The sequence below is a fragment of the Elephas maximus genome, chromosome 12 (assembly GCF_024166365.1).
Source record: "Elephas maximus indicus isolate mEleMax1 chromosome 12, mEleMax1 primary haplotype, whole genome shotgun sequence".
In the NCBI taxonomy this organism is placed as follows: Eukaryota; Metazoa; Chordata; class Mammalia; order Proboscidea; family Elephantidae; genus Elephas; species Elephas maximus.
This window is the reverse complement of record NC_064830.1, coordinates 109,852,416-109,873,497: the sequence shown is the minus strand read 5'-3', so window position 1 is coordinate 109,873,497 and position 21,082 is coordinate 109,852,416. Positions and strand designations below refer to the sequence as shown.

General features: G+C 52.8%; 2 protein-coding genes across 2 annotated transcripts; one reads left to right on the top strand and one right to left on the bottom strand.

Annotated features, from left to right (window-relative positions):
• Positions 1-1,147: 1,147 nt before the first annotated feature.
• CLDN4 (claudin 4) lies at positions 1,148-2,943 on the top strand. The gene has a single exon (XM_049904803.1). The coding sequence runs from the start codon at positions 1,370-1,372 to the stop codon at positions 1,997-1,999; it is 630 nt and encodes a 209-aa protein (XP_049760760.1). The 5' UTR covers positions 1,148-1,369; the 3' UTR covers positions 2,000-2,943.
• A 189-nt stretch (positions 2,944-3,132) lies between these two features.
• Positions 3,133-7,856, bottom strand: METTL27 (methyltransferase like 27). The gene is given in 6 exon segments (XM_049904801.1): positions 3,133-4,122; positions 4,124-4,244; positions 5,940-6,032; positions 6,387-6,522; positions 6,788-6,916; positions 7,436-7,856. Coding segments are annotated over 6 exon segments (729 nt in total). The 5' UTR covers positions 7,559-7,856; the 3' UTR covers positions 3,133-3,995.
• Between the last annotated feature and the right edge of the window lie 13,226 nt (positions 7,857-21,082).

Sequence of the window (21,082 nt, the reverse complement as noted above, 5' to 3'; positions counted from 1 at the left end):
CACAGTTGGCTTGGTGACGTTGGGGCCTGAGTGAATCTTGGAGCAGAGGCTTCTGACCTTTCCCCTCCTGCCTCTAGCCCACATGCACCAGTCTCTGGTCAGGCTGGATTCCTCACTGTTTCCAGCACTGCCTGCGGTTCCCACCGTGCTCCCTGCCTCTCTGAATGCCTTTTCTCAACCAAGGGAGACTTCTGTCTTATTTGCTGCCCTCTGCAACATGGTCTCAGAATACAAGGTGCTCAGCAGCCCCTAGAGCTGTGCCTTGCAGGACCCCTCTGTTGTCAAGCCTCCCCACCCCCATCCCTGTCTGAGTCCTCCCTCCCCTTTGAAGTCTCAGGGGACTTTGTACCTGTCCTGGCTTTATCAGATGGCTATGTGTGTCCTTACAGAGTAAACATCTGTTTGCTGGGCTGATGTCCCCAGGGTCTGGCCCCTGGTTTGCTCTTTATGACATCCCCCCCCCCCCGCCACGGTTCTGGCTAAGCCTGCTTGGCCCAGGAAGGGGCAGAGCCCAGTGGTGGCCCAGGAAGGGGCAGAGCCCAGTGGCCTAAACTTCCGTGGAGGAGGCAGGCTTCCTGCTCTTTGCCCTCCTCTTCATTCCCCAGAACCAGACCTTATCTGGCCAATGCCAAGAAGACTGCCAGTGTACTGACAATAATCACTACCATCATCATTGTAATTGTAATAGTAGAGACACCACCCATGGTGGAGACAATAAAGGACAGGACAACAGTAATCAAGGTTGGCCTGTCTTTGACATTCCCTGAGGGTCTCCACCTCAGTCCACCCACCCAAGCCTCAAATGAGGGTACAGCGGGCTGGGGACCCTGGTCTTTAGGTCCCAAACCTGGCTGGGCCTGTGGCCCCTGCCCTGCTCTGTGGAGGTCCTGGTGCCCATGGGCTGTGACTCAGTGTCTGTCTCCCAGCTGACCTCAGCATGGGCCTGGGGGTAGGGGAGGGGGCAGTTTCCTCTGAAACTGGCTCTCCAGGATAGTGACTCAGGGGCCCAGGATTGGGGCCTTAAAGTGCTTTGTTGGCTTCAGCTCAGGAATCCGGGGAAACTGGTCAGGGGGAGGCCCCAGTGACCGAAACCCCTCCCTCTGTCCCCACCTGCTCTGCCGGAGCCATATAACTACTCCGACCTGCAGCTCAAGAGCGCAGTAGCGGCTGTTGGCAGGCAGGAACTGGTCTGGTCACCCTCTGGCTGGCTTGTGCACCTGACTCGGGAGATCCTCAGCCACAGGGCGACTGCTCTGACTGGCTTTGTCTGGGGACTCCCAGTGAGAGGCTTCCTGCCCCTTCAAACACCGAGTGGCCTTCCTCAGCGCTCAGAGCCTTCTTGGTCCTAGACTCCAGCAGACGCCAAGCCATGGCCTCCATGGGGCTGCAGGTGATGGGCATCGCGCTGGCCGTGCTGGGCTGGCTGGGCGCCATCGTGTGCTGTGCTCTGCCCATGTGGCGCGTGACGGCCTTCATCGGCAGCAATATCCTCACGGCGCAGACCATCTGGGAGGGCCTGTGGATGAACTGCGTGGTGCAGAGCACCGGCCAGCTGCAGTGCAAGGTGTACGACTCGCTGCTGGCGCTGCCGCAGGACCTGCAGGCGGCCCGCGCGCTCATCGTCATCTGCATCGTCGTGGCTGCGCTGGGCGTGCTGCTGTCGGTGGTGGGCGGCAAGTGTACCAACTGCGTGGAGGATGAGAGCGCCAAGGCCAAGACCATGATTGTGGCGGGCGTGGTGTTCTTGCTGGCCGGCCTGCTGGTGATGGTGCCTGTGTCCTGGACAGCCAACAACGTCATCCGCGACTTCTACAACCCGCTGGTGGCCTCCTCGCAGAAGCGGGAGATGGGTGCCGCGCTCTACATCGGCTGGGCCGCCTCGGGCTTGCTGCTGCTCGGTGGTGGCCTGCTCTGCTGCAACTGCCCGCCTCGCACTGAGAAGCCCTACTCGGCCAAGTATTCCACCGCCCGCTCCGTGCCGGCCAGCAACTACGTGTAAGCTGCCACCGCTCAGCTCCGTCCCTTCCAGCTTTGTTCTTCCTGGATCCAGCCTGTGACCCCAGGATGGCCCTGCCACGGGCTGCTGACTTCTGGGGGCTGGGCACACCGGGACTGAGTCAGACCACAGGCCAGCAGCCCTCAGTTGTCAGGCCCTCTTGGACACCCTCCTGAGGTCTCCTCTACGTTAGCGAGCATGGAAGGAAAGACCCCCCTGCCACCCTGTGACTGGTCCTCGGATACAGGGAAGGGGGCAGAAGCAGCAGGGTGTGGCGGCGGTGGGGTGAGCTGGTTCCTGCTGGCCAGGATAGCTTAGCCTTGACCCTGGGCCCTGTCTCTGAGCACACATGCTGATGCCCTGTCCATGCCTGCGTTGGGAACTGTGACCTGCTTTGATCTTCCCCATGCCCCCTGCCCGCATCTCTGTGGCTCCCTCCAATGGCTCTTCTTGCCGTCAGCTCCCGGTCCAGCAGTACCCCTGGCCTTGCCCCTGCTTCGGTGTGCTGGCGGGCAGCTGAGTGGGTCTGGGAGTGAGTGGGCTGTACCTGGCCATTGAAACCTGAGGCCTCGCCCACTTACCTGCTGAGGAGCACGGAGTGGGACAGGAGGGATGAAGCTGCTACAACTGGTTTGGGTGGTGGTGGGGGAGAGGGCCATGGCGCAGCTGTGGGCCCAGGCTGCTCCTGCTCTTCAGACTTAGGATTCTCTCTGCCTTCCTGGACCCCTTGAACCCCGCCACTTCCGAACCCTCTGACCTTGTCAAGGACACTGGCCAGCCTGGGGAGGGCCCAGGAGCGGCCTTTCTCTGGCTGCAACCCAGGAAGCCCTGGGGCTCCCTGCCTCCTATGCGTTTTCTGTATGTTTTTGTGTAGTAATTTAAGGAGATCCATTCACTACTGTAATTATTATTATTTTCTACAATAAATGGGACCTGTGCATGGAGGACTCGGGTATTTGTTGTCTCTGATTTCAGTGGTGGAGGTGGGTGGGAGGAGGGCTAGAGCCTGGGGAAGGGCAGGGGCCAGTGAGAGGCACAACCATTGTCTTGTGGCCACGACTTGAACACTTAAAAAATTGGTTTTTATGGCATTAGGAAAAATCGGAACTGGTCCCGATTTCTGCAGTCACCTTGTTCAAGCGCTTTATTATTTGTAGGGTAAACTCCGTGTGCAGGAAACCCAAGTGTTTGCCCAGGACTTGGTGAGGCGCCAGATGACCCCAGGGGAGGACAGATGGAGACACACAGGCTGTGGCCCTCTCTTCCTCCTCACCCATCTTTGTCTGGGCAGCCAGGCTGGTTCGCCCTCCCTTTCTGGGTCACCCTACAGGTCCCACCCAGGCTGTCCTTGCCCTGGGCCTGCAATGTCTTTTTTCTTTCTCTAGCCTTCTGACTCCTGCTTGTCCTGAAGGCCCAGCTTCACGCCTCTCCCCATGACGCCGTCCCACAGCTCCCAGATGCAGGACTCCTCCTTAGTCCTGTCCTGTCCCGTCCCCTCTCCTGATGGTCACCAAGCCCTTTCACCTGCTCCCACGCAGTCCAGCCTCACTTTCCAGATGATGAAGCCGAGTCTGGGACGTGTGGAAATGTTTGACCAACGCCTGACCTACAGCTGGGCCCTGGGGTTGTCTGGGACAGGACCTGGGTCTCAGTAGTCACCCGGCCCTGGACTTGACCCTCCTCTGCCCGTGTTAGTGTGTGCATGTCCCCACGCTGCCCAGGCTCAGTGTCCTCATCTGTGAGTTAGAGGTAATGTGCCCACCACCCTGGGAGGAGTTTTAAAGTCACATCTGTGAGTGTGCCCGGCTTGCCACTCCTTCCTGGGACAAGAGTAACAGAGTCATCAGTCTTTTCCTCCCTCCTGGGGGCTCATTTAATAGCCAGAGCATTCATGAGGAGCAGGAAGAGCTGGCAACATTTTACAGGTGAAGCAGGGCAGGCCCCGAAGACAGGCCTGACACCAAGGGTCAGAGGTCCAGGAGGGGCTGGGGGCTGGGCCTCACCCCCTTGGCCTGGGCCACCTTCTGCTTTCGGTATAGGTAGACGATGCCGGAGATGAAGCCGTCATTGGCAGAGGTGCTGGGCACCACCTCGAGCTCAGAGGTGGCCAGCTCCCACCGGTCCACAGGCCAGGCCACTAGGCATTCCCATGCCCCAGCCTGCTCCAGCTGGTCCAGGGTGGCCTCCAGTGCCTCCTTAAACCGAAGGTTGGAAGGGTTGGTCCTGGTGGTCAGACACACCAGCCCACCTGGGGAGGGGGAGAGTAGGTGAGCTGGGTGAGGGGCAGGAGCTGCAGCCCCAGGCCTGTCCGTGCCTGGGAAGGTTGTTCCCTTCCTGCTTATGTCTTCAAGACCATTTAAGTTCTTCCAGCTTCATCCCCAGGCCAGCCTTTTCCCACCTTCATAACTGTGGTGCTCACTGTCCCCTTTCCCAGAAGTGCAGCCTCCTATGCACCTCCCCCCCCACCCGGCAAAGCCCAGGTGTTTTTTTCACTGGTGGTTCTTGGCTGAGGTTCCTTTCTCCCTGATCCCCCTGCCCCTCGGCTCCAGCTTGTCTGCATGAGAAGGGGGAAGGAGGCACTTGGGCTTTGATCTGGGGCAGTCCCTTCACTGCTCTGAGCCTATTCCCAGTTTGCAGAGGTTGACTGCCCTGTTTCACAGGAAGTCTGCTGTGTATGGAATGCCTGGCACATTCTGAAAGTGCCGGACTGAGTGGATGGCCTCATCACTCAGGTCTTATGCAGGCACACCGTTTACCCAGTGAAGTCTCAGATACTCTGAAGGAGGGCGGGGAACACCAGTGACTGGTGTCTGGGAAGGCTTCCTGGAGGAAGGGGTGAGAAAAAGGGCACTCCTGGAGAAGTGGACACAGTGAGGACAGGCTCCCCAGCAGGGCGTCTGTGGCAGGGTTGGTGGGGCGGACAGGGCTCTGGCTGTGTGTGTGGTGTGTGGGGGGGGGGGGCGGTGGCAAGCACGGCTGGGCAGAGGAGGCCCAGATGTTGCTGGTTCATGTTTTTGGGCCCAACCTCTAACGCTCCTGCTGACCCCGCCAATGTCCTTCTTTGTACTCCAAGCCTGCCCGGAACTTGCCCAGGCTTAGCCACAACTCCTGCCGGGCTGGGGGCTGGAGGGGCTGGGGAGAAAGCGATCTACTGAGGCAGCGATAAGGACAACCCTCTGACTTCCTGTTTGCTGTGGCCAGCCAGTGTTTCTTGGTCCTCATGCCCTGCCGTTCTCCTTTGTGCCTGTGGCTTGGCTAAGCCGGATGGGCTGTCCTCACTCCTCATCCCAGCTCTGGAAGGCTGCTCTCCTCTGAATTCTCAGAGCGATGAGCACTCACAGCCCTGCTGGCCCTGGGTCCTCCAGCCCCTTCCTGGACCCCAGGGGGCTGGTGAGGGAGGCCCAGAGAGCAGAGCTGTATCTTCTCCCCAGGGCACCGGGCAAAGTGCACAGTAGGAGCACAGTAAACACAGTCTGTGCCTACACATCAGCCCAAATGTAGTTTATAAACTGTGCTCACCTGAGCAGCCCACTTCACAGATGAGGAAACCGAGACCGTGAAGTGAAAGAGACCCGCTTAAGGGCAGCCCAGAGTTAGTGAGGAAGCTGGAAGGTGAAGGAGCTGAACTGAGCGTCTGCTCTGTACCAGGACTGAAGCACAGCCCTATGGGAAGGGTTAGGACTGCCCTGTTCATACTAAGGGAACAGGCTGGTGAGCAGACTGGAGCTGCTCCTGGATGCTCAAAGGATAAGAGGTGAGCTGGGTGCCTGACTGCTTGGCTCTGCCCACGGTGGCTGCTGAACCAAGCCCTCGGCTGGTGGCTGATGGCTGGGATGCCAGGTTCCACTGTGACTCTGGGCAGAGCCTTGGCCCTGGCTTGGCCTGAGGGGTTCTGAAGCCTGTGTGGAGGGAGAAGGTGTGTGTGTAGGGGACCGTGCCTCACCTGGCTTGGTGACACGTAGGAGCTCAGGTACTGCACTGTAGGGCACCTGGCCGTCGCTGAGGGCACCCACCATTAGCACTGCATCAAAAGTCCCTGCAGTGGGGTGTGAGGATGTGGTGGGGTGGTTTGTCTGCAGAGGGAGAAAGCCTGCCACCAGTGTCTGCAGGACCTGGATCCTATGGGGGAAATGGCAGGTATGGGCCAGGCCGGGGCTGAGGTCAGATCAGGAGGTGGAGGGCTCAATGGGGGCTCCTGGGAGCTCCGAGAGGATCTCAATGAGGAGGCGGGGAGCTCAGGAAGGTGAATGGGGGTTCAGTGTTGGGGGGCTCATGGAGGATCAGCAAGGCGGATGAGACTTAGAGAGGTGAAGGGGAGCTTAGTGAGGGCAAGCAGCATGAGAAGGGGGCTTGGTGCAGATGGGCCTTTGGATGTCGGGTGGGGAAGTACCTTCAGGGCTGGGCAGGGGCTCCTGGCCCAGGGTGCAGAGACTGAGGCGCTGGTAGAGGCCGCGAGCCCGAGCCTGTTCCAGCATCTCTGGGCTCCCGTCCACCCCATGCAGCTGGAGAAAGCCCCGAGCCTGCAGCTGGGTAGTGGTGGTGGGGGTCCCAGTCACTGTTCACACCCTGCCACTTCCCAGCTGGATCCCCATACCTGAGGAGGAGAAAGGGCCCCGCAGCACACCCTGCCACTTCCCAGCTGGATCCCCATACCTGAGGAGGGGAAAGGGCCCCCCAGTGGATATGGCTCATGTGTTTGGGACCGGTGAGTCTGAGCAGGGACGTAGTCTGCTGGGGCCAGGCTGAGAAGTGGGGGCCTAGCAGGGGGCAGGGAGTCTGGGGAGGTCTCACCTCAGCAGCCACTAGACCGGTGCCACAAGCCACATCCAGGATCAGGGCGGTGTGGGGCAGGCCTGGAGATGCTTGGGTGAGGCAGTCCACTGCGAGGCGTGGGGCGCGGTACTGCAGAGCAGCCACATCCTGGGGACAGAGCACTGAGCCTAAGACCACACCATGTCCTAGGGTCTGGGGGACTTCCCCCATGGGTGGTCTGAGAGTGGGCCAGGCCAAGCTGTGTGTGCATGTGTTGGAGACCCAGACCCCGCTGGGGCTACAGTGAGGGGAGACCTGGAGGGAGAGGTAAGCCCTCAGCCCTCAGCTCTCGGGGGCCTTCTCTGCTGACCAAGGCAGCTCTCTCTACTAAGTTCAGAGTGACCCTCAATGGCACCTCCTCCAGGGTGCCCTCTGGCTGGGCTGCTGCCCCAGGGTGGGGAGGTCTTGGTTCCTGCTCTCTGGGGGTGGGGCTGGTCAGAAGGCAGGGCTGCTGTGTGTGAACAGGGGAGGGGTCGGTTCCTTAGGAGGCAGGACTGCAGGGTCCTCACCCAGGTCTCCCTTCGTTCTCATAGACGTCCTTGGACCCAAGGCTAACTCATTATTTCCACTTTACAGACAGGAAAACGGGCTGGGTGAGCGAGGGAGGCGAGGACCCTGGTGGGGTACCTGGTCGTAGTCTGGAGCCCAGCAGTCGTAGAAGTGGAGCTTGCGGGCCAGGTCGGTGATGCAGTGCAAGGCCCCGACCCGCGCCCGCACCTCGGGCAGGCTCCTGTCCTCCCCCTGCGCCATCCTGTGCGACCACGGCCCCTTCCCCGGCCCCGGCCCCTCGATGTCCCGCCTGCCCCGGGCCCAGCAGACCAGGCTGTCAGGGCCTCCTCGCCAGGCTACCGGCGCCAGCCCCCATGTCACAGGCAGGGTCCCCGAGCACAGGGAGGGCGGGACACCCCGGGACGGCTGCCCTTGGAGAGGGGCGCTCCTGCGGCCGAGGGGCTCCGAGAGGGGCGGGGTCAGGACCCTCCGCCGAGCTGGCCCTCCGGGGGCGGCGGGAGCTCGGGCGGGGCCTGCGCGCCGACCCCGGCCCCGCCCCTCCACCGCCCTCGGTGATTGGCTTTCAGCGGAGAGAAAATACCCAATCAAAGCAAAGCAAGCTGCCCCCGCCGCGGCCCCGCCCCGCCGTCACGTGTCAGCTCTCCGCCCGCCTCCCGCCAGCGGCCCCGCCCCCGCTGTCACGTGTCATTGGCCCCGCCCCACCATCACGTGTCAGCGGCCCCCCCCCACCGTCACGTGTCAGCTCTCCGTTCGCCTCCCGCCAGCGGCCCCGTCCCCGCCGTCACGTGTCGGCCCCGCCCCACCGTCACTTGTCAGCGGCCCCGCCCCCATCGTCACGTGTCATCCGCCCCGCCCCATCACGTGTCAGCTCTCCGCCCGCCTCCCTCCAGAGGCCCCGCCCCCGCCGTCACGTGTCGGCCCCGCCCTGCCATCACATGTCAGCTGAGGCCCCGCCCCTCCATCGTCACGTGTCATTGCCCCCGCCCCACCGTCACGTGTCAGCTCTCCGCCCGCCTCCCGCAGGCCCACGTGCCTCAGGTGTCTTAAGAGCCAGCTTCCTGGCAGCCGGGGCCTCCGCGCTCTTCGGGCGAGGGGGCTCCTCGAGGTCTGCGGTGGTCGCCACCGCCTCGTGTGGCTGCTGAGCGCCTGGCTGCGGAGCCGAAATGTAAATTTATTTCCTTTTAGTAATTCAGTAAGAGCTGGGCGCTAACCAAAAGGCGGGCAGTTCTAATCCGCCAGCGGCTCCTTGGAAATCTCTGGGGCGGTTCTGCTCTGCCCTGCAGGGTCGCTGGGAGCCGGGATCCACTGGGCAGCCCGGTCTGCGTTTGCGCCGTGTACCGTTCACCGTGGTCTGCATCCGCTCGGGTTGCTCCCGGGATATCCCTGGGGGAGCTTATAGAAATACAGATTGATTCGGGTTTCACCCTGGATCTGCTGGACCAGAATCAGTCCTGTGGCCCAGAAATCCCTGTTTTAACCAGCTCTCCATGCGATTTCTGGCTGCCAAGTTTGAGCCCCCCGCGCCTCTGTCAGTTTGTTGTACTGTGGTGGCTTGTGTGTAGCTGTGATGCTGGAAGCTGTGCTATCTATATTTCAAATACCAGCAGGGTCCCTCTTGGTGGACAGGTTTCAGCAGAGCTTCCAGACTAAGACTAGGAAGAAAGGCCTGACGACCTACTTCTGATAATTAGCCAATAAGAACTCTATGGATCACAAGAGAACATTGTCTAACTTGTTTGGATGTGTCGTTAGGAAAGATGTGTTGCTAGGGGAGAGCTCGTGTTTGGTGAAGCAGAGGGCCAGTGAAGAGATGGATTGGCACAATAGCCACAGTGATGACCTAAACATGCCGGTGATTGTGAGAAGGACGCAGGACTGGGCAACGTTTCACTCTTTTGTACGTTGAGTCATCATGAGCTGGAGTCAACTTGAGGGCAACTAACAACAACAACAAAGTCTGAGAAGCTTTGGCTTCCAGGACCGGAGTTGGGGATTAAGGTTTGGGCCGGCAGAGGGCTTGGGAGGCTGTTGCAGCTGTCCAGGAGGGACATGAACTTGGAGAGAGGTCATGGCCATAGAGAGGATGGGGTAGATTTTGAAGATACACAAGAGGTAGAAGCAATAGGGCTTTGATTACTGACAGAACGTGTGGGGTGGGAAAGCAAGGTGTCAGAATGATGCCCAGGTTTCTGGCTTGAGCCTTTGTGTGGATGGTGGTGCCATTCACAGCAGGGGAGGTCCAGGAGGAGGGCAGGTTTGGGGGAGAAGAGGATGTTAACAATTTTGGGCACGTTGAGCTTGAGGTGCCTCTGATATGTCTAGGTGAAAATGTCAACTTACCTGGCTGTTTGATGCCAGAGTCTTGAGCTCAGGAGAGAAGTGGGGTCTGGAGATGCATTCAGGGGCACGAGTGTGATTGGTGGTGGCTGAGGCAGCTGGTAAGAGTGAGAGTGTGCAGGGCGAGAAGAGGGGAAGAAATGAGAGGGCTCAGCACCCAGTTTGAGGATGCCAACACTTCAGGGCAGTAGAGGAGAATGAGTGGCCAGGGGTGTAGGAGAAAACCCAGAAAAAGGAAGTAAGGAAGGAAGCCAAAAACGGAGAATATTTAAAAAAGATGGGATGGCCAACAGTGACCAATGTTGCTGAGAAGCGAGGCAGGCCTAAGAAGTGAGCACTGCTTACAGGGGCAAAGAGGTCTTTGGTGGTGGAGATAGACGCTGCTGGTGCGCACCATTTGCCAAATTTGCCCCTTCTTCTTGAGCTAGATACGTGTTCCAGCTTCCTTTGCATGTACTGTGACCGTGTGTCTGACTTCTGGCCAGTAGAATGTGGATGAAAGTGAAGTGCTCCCTTTCCGACCTGGACCATAAAGACCTCCTCTGTGATCCTCTCTGCAGAGGGCTCCAAGGACGCAGACGAGAGTGGGGCTACAAGACGAAGGAGCCGGAGGCCCTAAATGACTGCATGGAGCAGAGCCCTTTCCACCAGCCTGCCTTGGACGTTAACATGAACCAGAAATAAACTTTCATTGTGTTAAGCCACTGAGACTTGCCTGTTACAACTCTCATCATTTATCTTAATGCGGTGGCCTCGACAAAAGCAGTTCTGGGGGAGCGGCGGCAGTGGGGGAAGCCCAGGTTTCAGGGGTCACAGCTGACTGTGAAGGTCGTAGGGCGCCTCTGCCCTCTCGGGTGCGGCTGCAGATAACAACCCCTGCGTGCTGGTGTTGCGTTAGTTGCTGTCGAGGTGGCTCCGACTCATGGTGACTGTTACAGATTGAATTCTGTCCCCCCCCAAAATGCGTACCAGCTTGACTAGGCCATGATTCCAGTATTGTGTGACTGTCCACCATTTTGTCACCTGACTTGATTTTTCCGTGTGTTGTAAATTCTATCTCTATGATGTTAACAAGGCAGGATTAGAGGTAGTCACGTAAAAGAGACAGGACTCTAAAGGATTGGGTTGTATTTTGAGTCAATCTCTTTTGAGATATAAAAGAGAGAAGTCAGTGGAGAGACAGGGGGACCTCCTACCACCGAGAATGAGGAACCAGGAGGGGAAGGGATCCTTTGCAGCTGGGATCCCTGTGCTGAGAAGCTCCTAAACCAGGGAAGGTTGGATACGAGGACCTTTCCCAGAGCTGACAGAGAAAAAGCCCTCCCCTAGAGCTGCCCTCCTGAATTTGGACTTGTAGCCTGCTGAACTGTGAGAGAATAAACTTCTGTTTGTTAAAGCCCCCCACTCGTGATGTTTCTGTTATAGCAGCACTAGATGACCAGACAGCGACCTCATGTATAACAGAACAAAACGTTGCCTGGTCCTGCGCCATCTTCATGATCATTGGTATGTTTGTGTCCATTGCCGAGGCTACTGTGTCAATCCGTCTGTCCTATGGAGGGTTTTCCTCATTTTCACTGACCCTCTACTTTACCACACATGATGTCCTTTTCTAGCGATTGTTCTTTTCTGATGTCCGAGATAAGTGAGTGGAATCCAAAACCCTGTGGATCACAACGGAAACCCCATGGAACCCTATAGCTGTGGCTTAAAAAGAGAGATTCACATTTCTACCATAAGCTTTGTGTGAGGCCCCAACCCATGGCTTCTGCTTTGTCCTCTTGGCCGGACTGGCTCCCATGGCAGCTGCTGACTTGTCACTGGGTAGGGAATAGGGGCGAGGTGGAGGCTGGCGATGGGGCTCAGGCCAGCCAACCTTTAGTGTTGCCTCTATCTGATGCCTCGGACTGGGTTTAGGTCAATACGTATTTACTGTGCACCTCAGCTACTGCTTGCCAGGCACTGGTCAGGACACTGGAGTCACAGCCATGAGTCAGAAACAGCCGCCACCCCTGTCCATTTCTAGTTGGGGAGCTGGAGGTGGGTGGGGGTGTCTTCCTCTGTCCAGGCTCTGCTCACTATCGCCTGAATATAGACGTGCAGGCTTTTCCCTCTAACCACCCCCCCACCCCCGCAGGGTGTCCAGGACCACTCCTTTGTCTTGAGGGTGGGATGGGCATGATGTTGAGGGATGTTGGGAGGATACTTACTTATAGGCCAGTGTGCCCACGGCGGTTCTGGGGCCAGACGGGGGGTGGGGGGCAGTCTGCTAGAGCATCCGAGGGAGGCTTGTGCTGCTCCAGGGAAGACCCTCCACGGGGCCCACATAGCCACCTGTCCAAGTAGCAGTGGGGTCACTAGGGTTGGTATCACCCCCATGGACCTTCTCCCGTACCAGACCATACAGAATTCGTTAGCTATGTTTATTACCAATTTTAATCATAGAATAATATGTGATAAATATAGTTGTAACTTGATTAAACATAATATTTCTTAGATTATATGAACACTAACAAAAATTGCTTTGTACAATCTTTCTTAGTTTCAACATTATTAGTAACTAAGTGGAAACCTTTTCTGATTTTTCTCTTCCTTTGCTTACTACTTCATTCTCAAAAAAGTTACTAATTACCACAATATTGTAGCTAAAACACCAGAAAATTTGACAGAATCAGTGGGTATAAGAACACCCAGTGGGGGTACTTGTATCCAGTGCAGATGAAAGTATGTCATTGGAGCGTCATTGTAACAGGTTTTTTTTGTTTAGGTCTAGTGATACTCGTAAGCTGGGCTTCTGAAAAGTATTTTTGTTGTTATTACTAACTACAGGGATATTTTATGAAAAATTATAAATTTCTGCTAAAACACTACACAAAAATTTTATAGACACTCATTTTGGTGTCCCCCGCCCCGGCATTGTTCCCCCGTGGGGTCTGCACCCCCCCGCACCCGTGTAGTGATGCCACTGCCAGGCAGCCCTCAGTGCCTCTCCTCAGTGGGGTGCTGACTGACTGAATGGGGGCTGCAAGGTTTGTGGCACCAACCTGACTCCTACAGGAGCAGTTCCTGGGTACTGGTGGAGGAAGCAACCTGCTGAGGGGACACTGGTGGATGGAGGCTGGTGGGCTCCAGGCCTGCCCTGCTCCTTTCAGATGTGGGCGCCAGGCCCCACAGATTTCTCTCTCCACAGTCTGCTCCATTTCTCCCCCACCCCACCCCCAGCCAGGAACCTTGGGGCCAGGAGATTTTTCTCTGAGTCATCCAGTTTGTTTTTCCTAATCCTGCTGTCCCCTCAAGCCCTAAGGTTTTGGAACTCAAAAGGCTTTTCGGTGTCTTTTGGTGGAAATGACCCTCCCCCAGGACAATGGACACCATCTGGCCCAGCCACTCCCAAAATGGGGGGAGGGTGAAGGATTGGGTAACAGGAAATAGCTTGGGGGTGGGGAAGAGCAGAAAAGCCTCAGCTCTTGTTTCAGGACTGTCATCTGGCTCTGCAGGTGTTCCAGCCAAGGGCTGCAGGAAGCCCTGGGAGAAGAGGCAGGTGTCGCCGAATGGCCCAAGCAGAGCGAGTGGACCAGGGGGCCCGACGACAGCATGATGAGGCATGCAAATGCCAAAGGGCTTGAGTTGGGAGGGTGGAAGGCAGGCCTTTCAGCGGGTCAGAAATGGGAGGGTGGGGGTGTCCCTGAGGATGTGCGGGTCAGTGGAATGCCCTGAATGCAGGTGTCCAAACCCAGCCCAGAGTGGTTTAAACAGTAGGGCTTTGCTCTCCCTCTTACGACACACTGCCTTCACCAAGGACCAAAGCTTCTGCCGCTCTCCTAATTCACCAGCCTGTGTGTGTGCCATTGTCTCCTCTGGGTACAGGATGGTGGGATGGCTCAGGCACTCTTGGGTCCTCACATACAATGGCCCAAGGTGGGGGGGGGGATGGGTGGAGCGTCTCCTTGGGTTGCTCCGTTTGTGTCTAAAACCAAAAACCAAACCACTTGCCATGGATTTGATTCCCAGTCATGCCAATTCAAACTGCTCCATAGGGTTTCATGGCTGCGACCCTTCAGAAGCAGATTGCCAGGCCTTTTTTCTGAGACAGCTCTGGGTGGTTCGGGTCACCAACCTTTTGGCTAGTAGTTGAGTGCCTAGCTGTTTGCCCCATCCGTATTTCCCAGAAGCCCCCAGCAGACTCCGCCTGAGCTCCTTTTGTCCAGGACTGGCTCCACCGCCCAAGCCCGAGCTGCAAAGGGTCTGGCTCTTTCTGGTTTTGTGTGGGAAGTGAGCACTGCCTCCAGGGAAAAGGGAGAGGAGATGGCTGTTGGTGAGGTCTCCAGTGCCTGGTCCTCTGTGTGTGTGCACATGTGTGTTTATATGCGTGTCTGCGGCCACAGACATAGCTGTTGGCAAGTGGAGGCCCAGGCCACGGGGAGCATGCACGTATGTCTAGTTCTGGATGAACTACGGGGCGTTCTGGTGTCAGCTTTGTGTTTTGCAAAAATGGCTCCAGAAGGCAGTGTGGAGAGTGGACTGGGTGGACTGCCAGTTCTGAGACTGTTGAAGGATGTGGGGGAGAGCTGGCATCCCGAGCCGAGGCAGGGGCTGCCGGCAATCACTTTAGTAGCCAGTCAGAGCTGGTGCTGATAGGTGGTCGTGGATGAGAGTGCAATTTCCCATTCTTCTGATTTTTCTGTCCCAGAAGCTGCTCCTTCTCAGTCTCCCCTGTACTGCTCCCGTTGCCCTCAAGTCCATCCTGACCCACAGTGACCCTATAGGACAGAGCAGAACTGCCCCACAGGGTTTCCAAGGCTGTTATATTCATGGAAGCAGACCGCCACATCTTTTTCGAGGGGGGCAGCTGGTAGGTTTGAACTGCCAACCTTTTGGCTCGCACCCGAGTGCTTAAACCACGGTGCCACCAGGGCTTCTTCCTTTCCTCTACCCACCTCTAAACATAGGAGTGCCTCCAGACTCAGTCCTGGGACCTCTTTCCTTCTTTCACTACACCCACTGTCTAAGTGATCTCATCTGGTCCTGTGGCTTTAAACACTGTTTGTATGCTGATGACTTCTAGCCCTGACTGTCCCCTGAACTCTGGACTTGTCTGTCCAACTGTGCAGTGACATCTCCCCTGGAGGCCACAGGCCTCTCGCTGGCCCCATGCCCACACCCGCCTCTTGTTCTCCCTGCTCCCAAGCCTGCTTCTCTGATGTCCACCTCACCAAATGCCCCCACACCCCATGCACCCAGGGCTCAGTTCAAGTCATTGTTCTCCCATCCCAGCTTCTGTCCATCAGCAAATCCTGTGGACTCAGCCACCCTCCTCTCTTGCCCAGACCCCTGCAGCCGCCCCCGCCCCGTTGGCCCCCACACAGTAGCCAGTGGTAGCATTGATAATTATTTTTCAACCGTTAATGAAAAATTTCAAACCTACACAAAAGAAGAGATTAGCTAACAAAACATGCCCAATCAGAATGACGTTTTTATAGCATAAATCTGAGTTTACTCCCCTGCTAAAATCCAAACTCCTCCCCAACCTCATCCTAAGCTCTCTGCCCCTGGAACATACCAAGGTTACCTCAGGGCCTTTGCACGGCTATTCCTTGGCCTGGATCACTCTTCCTTTAGATTTTTGCTCGACTGGTTCTTTCTCAACCTTCGGGCATCACCACCCAGAGTGAACAAATGCTAACATTTTGTCATTATGCCTTCAGAACGTTTGAGTACAGAAAAAGAAGAGAACATTCTAGATGAAGCTCACATTCCCCTTGAGTTCCTTTCTGCCTCATCTGCTTCCCCAGAAACATGGTTCTCCAGGGACGGTGAATGGGTGGCGACCCTCTAGGTCTTGTTTTTATATTTTTGCTACATGTGTTGTATGCCCGGAACAGCATATACGATTGCTTTACTAGTTAGGAAAAATTATGTAAATACTATTATGCTCTAGCTATCATTCTGTAGTTTTTGTTTTTCATGTAACATCATGTTTTTGAGACCTTTCCACACTGATGCGTATAGATCTCATTCATTTTAACCACTGCCTAGCCGTCCCTCACGTGGGTACAGCTGGCTTATGTATCCATTTCCCTACTGATGGCAAAAAATGCTGCCATGAATAAAAGTGGCTGTTTCTCGAAGGAAATGCTTTTCAGATTGGAGTTTGCATCTATTGGAGGATAGTGAAGACAATTGTCGGCTGTGAAATAGAATAGAAAACAAAAGAATACAGTGCACTTAGTAAGGTTTATTATTATTTTGTTAAGCTCGTATTTCAGTTTCAGGCACGTGTAATGGGCGGCTTTGTGAATTATATTTCTTACTGTGGGTGGGGCAATCCAAGTTTGAAACCCAGCATGGAACTGCTGCATCAGGGTGTGGGCGGTCTGGGTGCTCTGTTGTCAGATTTTTGTTTTTGCAAATGAGTGTGAGATGGTATCTCATTGTAGTTTTAATTTGCATTTCCCCATCACTAATGAGGCTGAATATCTTTCCATAAGTTTATCTGCTGCTTGGGTTTCCTCTTCTACAAATGAACTGCTTTTGCCCATTTGTTCTGTATTAGGTCATTTCATTTTTCTTACTGATCTGTGTTATTGTTCCATGCTGTTGAGTTGATTCCAACTCACAGTGACCCTATGTAAAAAAGAACGAAACACTGCTCAGTCCTGCATTGTCCTCACAATCATTGTTATGCTTGAGCTCATTGTTTCAGCCACTGTGTCAATCCATCTCATTGAGGGTCTTCCTCTTTTTTGCTGACCCTCTACTTTACCAAGCATGACGTCCTTCTCCAGGGCCTGGTCCCTCCTGAAACATGTCCAAAATACGTGAGACGAAGTCTCACCATCCTTACTTCCAAGGAGCATTCTGACTGTACTTTTTCCAGGACAGATTTGTTTGTTCTTCTGGCAATCTATGGTATATTCAATATTCTTCACCAACACCACAATTTAAATCTGTCAATTCTTTTCCTGTCTTCCTTTTTCATAGTTCAGCTTTCACATGCATATGAAGTGATTGAAAATACCATGGCTTGGGTTTTTTTTGTTTTTTTTGGGGGGTTAGGCGCACCTTAGTCTTCAAGGTGACATCTTTGGTTTTTAACATTTTAAAGAGGTCTTTTGCAGCAGGATGCAATGTGTCATTTGATTTCTTGACTGCTGCTTTCATGGGCATTGATGTGAATTCAAGTAAAATGAAGTCCTTGATAACTTCGATTTTTTCTCTGTTTATCATGATGTTGCTTATTGGTACAATTGTGAGGATTTTTGATTTCTTTATGTTGAGGTATAATCTATACGAAGGCTGTGGTCTTTGATCTTCATCAGTAAGGGCTTCAAGTCCTCTTCACTTTCAGCAAGTAAGGTTGTGTTATCTGCATAATGAGTCTTCCTCCAATCCTGGTGCCCCATTCTTCTTCATATGGTCCAGTTTCTTGGATTATTTGCTCAGTATACAGATTGAATAGGTATGGTGAAAGATACAACCCTGACACACACCTTTCCTGACTTTAAACCACTCAGTCTCCCCTTGTTCTGTCTGAACGACTGCTGCTTGGTCTATGTACAGGTTCTGCACGAGCACAATTAAGTGTTCTGGAATTCCCATTCTTTGCAGTGTTACCTGTAATTTGTTATGATCCACACAGTCGAATGCCTTTGCATAGTCAATAAAACACAGGTAAACATCCTTCTGGAATTCTCTGCTTTCAGCCGTGATCCCCCTGACATCAGCAATGATATCCCTGGTTCCATGTCTTCTCTTAAATCTGGCCGGAATTTCTGGCGGTTCCCTGTCTATGTACTGCTGCAATTGCTTTTGAACGATTTTCAGCAAAATTTTACTTGAATGTGACACTAATGATATTGTTCAACAATTTCTGCAATCCTGTTGGATCACCTTTCTTTAGAATGGGCATAAATGCGGATCTCTTCCAATCAGTTGGCCAGGAAGCTGTCCTCCAGCACTGTATCCGTTTGTTGAAACGTCTCAGTTGGTACCCTGTCAACTCCTGGAGCCTCGTGTTTCACCAATGTCTTCAGTGCAGCTTAGACTCTTCCTTCAGTACCATCAGTTCATATGCTACCTCCTGAAGTGATTGAACGTAAATCAATGCTTTTTGGTACGGTGACTCTGCGTATTCCATCCATCTTTTTTTGGTGTTTCCTGTGTAGAATCCTTCAATATTGCAACTTCAGGTTTGAATATTTTCTTCAGTTCTTTCAGCTAGAGAAATGCCAAGTGTATTCTACACTTTTGGTTTTCCAGCTCCGGGTCTTTGCACATTTCATTATAATACTTTGCTTTGTCTTCTTGAGCCGCCCTTGGAAGAAAATTATTTCTTCCTTTTACTGTAGTTATATAGTTACTTTACATTCAAGAACAAGTTTTAGAGTCTCTTCTGACATCCATTTTGGTCTTTTCCTTCTTTCATGTCTTTTTAATGATCTCTTGCTTTCTCCATGATGTCATTCCACAACTCGTCTGGTCTTCAGTAACTAGTATTCAATGCTTCACATCTATTCTTGAGGTGGTCTCTAAATTCAGGTGGGATATACTCAAGGTTGTATTTTGACTCATTTGTGTTTCAACTCTAATTTTCTTCAGCTTTAACTTGAATTTGCGTATGAATAATTGATGATCTCTTCCGCAGTTGGCCCCTGGCCTTGTTCTGACTGATGATATTGAGCTTCTCCATAGTCTCTTTCCACAGATGTAGTTGATTTGATTCCTGTTTGTCCCATCTTTTGAGATCCACGTTTATAGTTGCCATTTATGTTGTTGAAAAAAGGTATTTGCAATGAAGAAGTCGTTGGTCTTGCAAAATTCTATCATGCGATCTCTAGCCTCGTTTGTATCACCAAGACCATATTTTCCAACTACTGAGCCTTCTTCTATAGGAGTTCCATATATATATACAACCAAACCCACTGCTGTAGAGTCGATTCTGACTTATAGTGACCCTATAGGACAGAGTAGAACTGTCCCATAGAGTTTCCAAGGAGTGTCTGGTGGATTCGAACTGCCGACCTTCTGTTGAGCAGCTGTCGCACTTAACCACTACGCCACCAGGGTTTCCAAATAAATATATATATACGATAATTTCCTTATATATTATATAACCAATATTCCTTATGTATTGATCCTTGGGCTGTTTCATAGGTGGCTAACATCTTGTCCCAGACTGTCACTTTTGGCTTAGCTCATGGTATCTCTACACCAGGTTCAGAAACAAGGAGGTTATCGTTGGCTTGGGCTAGGGCCAAATGGCAGTGGAGAGGTGGGGTGAAAGTTAGATGGCCCCAATGACTGGTGGAGACGAGAAGGTGACTGGTTTAAATGGTGAGGTGGGGGAACTAAGGAACATTTTCTCTAGGACAAAGGCGGTCTAGTGGAGAAAAGAGTAAACATGGAGGGGGGCGTTGAGGGTGGGGTATGGGTGGGAGAACATTCCACAGAGGTCCAGGTGATTTGGCAGAACAAAGGTGAGTGAAAAACATTGGTCCTGAACAAAGTGATCAATAAATGAGTTGGTGAAAATTACAAATGTTTCCCGTTGCTGTGTTCTTAGGTATTGATAATTTTTGTACCATACAGATGCGCTTTTGTAAACTGTTACTTGCATTTATGCACTTTTGTCCATTTATCAGAACGTTTCTTTTGTGAGTGAATAATGTTTTTGAACAATGGGGTGGTTTGGCAACTCTATATCTTTAGAAAAAATTAAAAAGCTTTTCCATTCATTTTTATGCTAAAAAACATTTTAAAATTACCTTTAAGGCAGCAATGACCCTTCTTTATTCTTGGCAGTGTTTGGAATTTCAAAATCTAGTCTTGAGCTCCAAGTGAATGGCCTGAAAACAGATTGGTTAAAAACAAATATTTCTACAGATTGGTTCATGAGTTAATAAAATTCGTGCACCCTGAGGTGATTTCTTTTTATAAATTTGCGCATATTTTAAAGCAATTTTGCCCAATTACTAACTTATTTTGTTTAAAAAAATTTTTTTTGAATTTCTTTTCATCCACAGATGCCAACTTCACCCACCGACCAGGTGACCCCTCCTCCCCCAGCAAGATCATTTAAAAAAAAAAACACAAAAAAACCCCGTTGCTATCAAGTTGGTTCCAACTCATAGCGACCCTACAGGACAGAGTAGAATTGTCCCATAGAGTTCCCAAGGAGTGCCTGGTGGAGTTGAACTGCTGGCCTTTTGGTTAGCAGCTGTAACAATTAACCACTATGCCACCAGGGTTCCCCACCACCAAGGTTTCGGGGACCCTTTTTTTTTTTTTAAATAATATTTTGTTTTTTCAGTGAAAGTTTACACAGCAAATGAAGTTCCCATTTGCCAATTTCTACACAAATTTTTCAATGACAGTAGTTATACTTTTTACAATGCATCAAGATTCTCTTTAATTGCATCTGGTTGTTCTAGTTTCCCTGATCCCTTATCTTCTTATCTTTGCTTCAGAGTAATTGTTGACCTTTTGGTCTCATATACATATTTTAAATTTCTCATTCAAAAACTTATGCACATATTGTTTTATGACATTGGTTGCAGTCCTCACAGTGCTACAGCACACTCCGCCTTTCCACCCCAGGTTCCCTATGTCCATTTGTCCAGTTCCTGTCCCTTCCTGGCTTCTCATGCCACTGTGGGACAGGAGCTGCCCATTTGAAGCATGTTCCTGATGTATGTTATCTTTTGTAGGTCTGTCTAATCTTTGTCTGAAAAGTGGGCTTCGGGAATGCTTTCAGTTCTGGGGTAACAGAGCATCTGGGGGCCATAGTTTCGGGGGTTCCTCCAGTCTTTGTCAGACCATTAAGTCTGGTCTTTTTACATGACTTTGAATTCATTCTGCAATTTTCTCCCACTCTGTCAAGGACTCTGCTGTGTTCCCTGTCAGGGCAGCCACTGGTGGTAGCCGGACACCATCTACTTCTTCTGGTCTCAGGCTTGCTGTGTTGCAGGTTAAGATTTCCCAGTTCAAAACTAAGTTCTGCCTAGGTTCCTGCCTTTTCTTGACGAATAATGACCAGGACAGGCTCAGAAGTTCCACGAGAAAAAAGGTTTATTTTTATTAGTAGCAGAGAGACAAGGCAGAGGCTCAGGAGGGAGAGATGGAGAGGGGCTCCCTTCCTTTCCCCGAACAAAGGAACTCCCAGTGTTTATAAAGTTTATTTTTTTCGGAGGGGGGGGCGTTATCTTTATTCATGAAATGGGTGGAGACTTCGGAGAGAATGGGGGGGGATTATGAATATCAGATGCCCTTGCAGCTGGATCTCAAGATGGACCCTCCCCCCCACCAAGGGCTGTGGAAACAAAGTTGGAGTTCGTCGCGAGGCCTGCTGGAGTGTTAAACAGGACCCACTCTCAGCGGGGAACCTGAAAAACAACTTTGAGGAAGTTGCCATTTACCTGCTGCAGACAA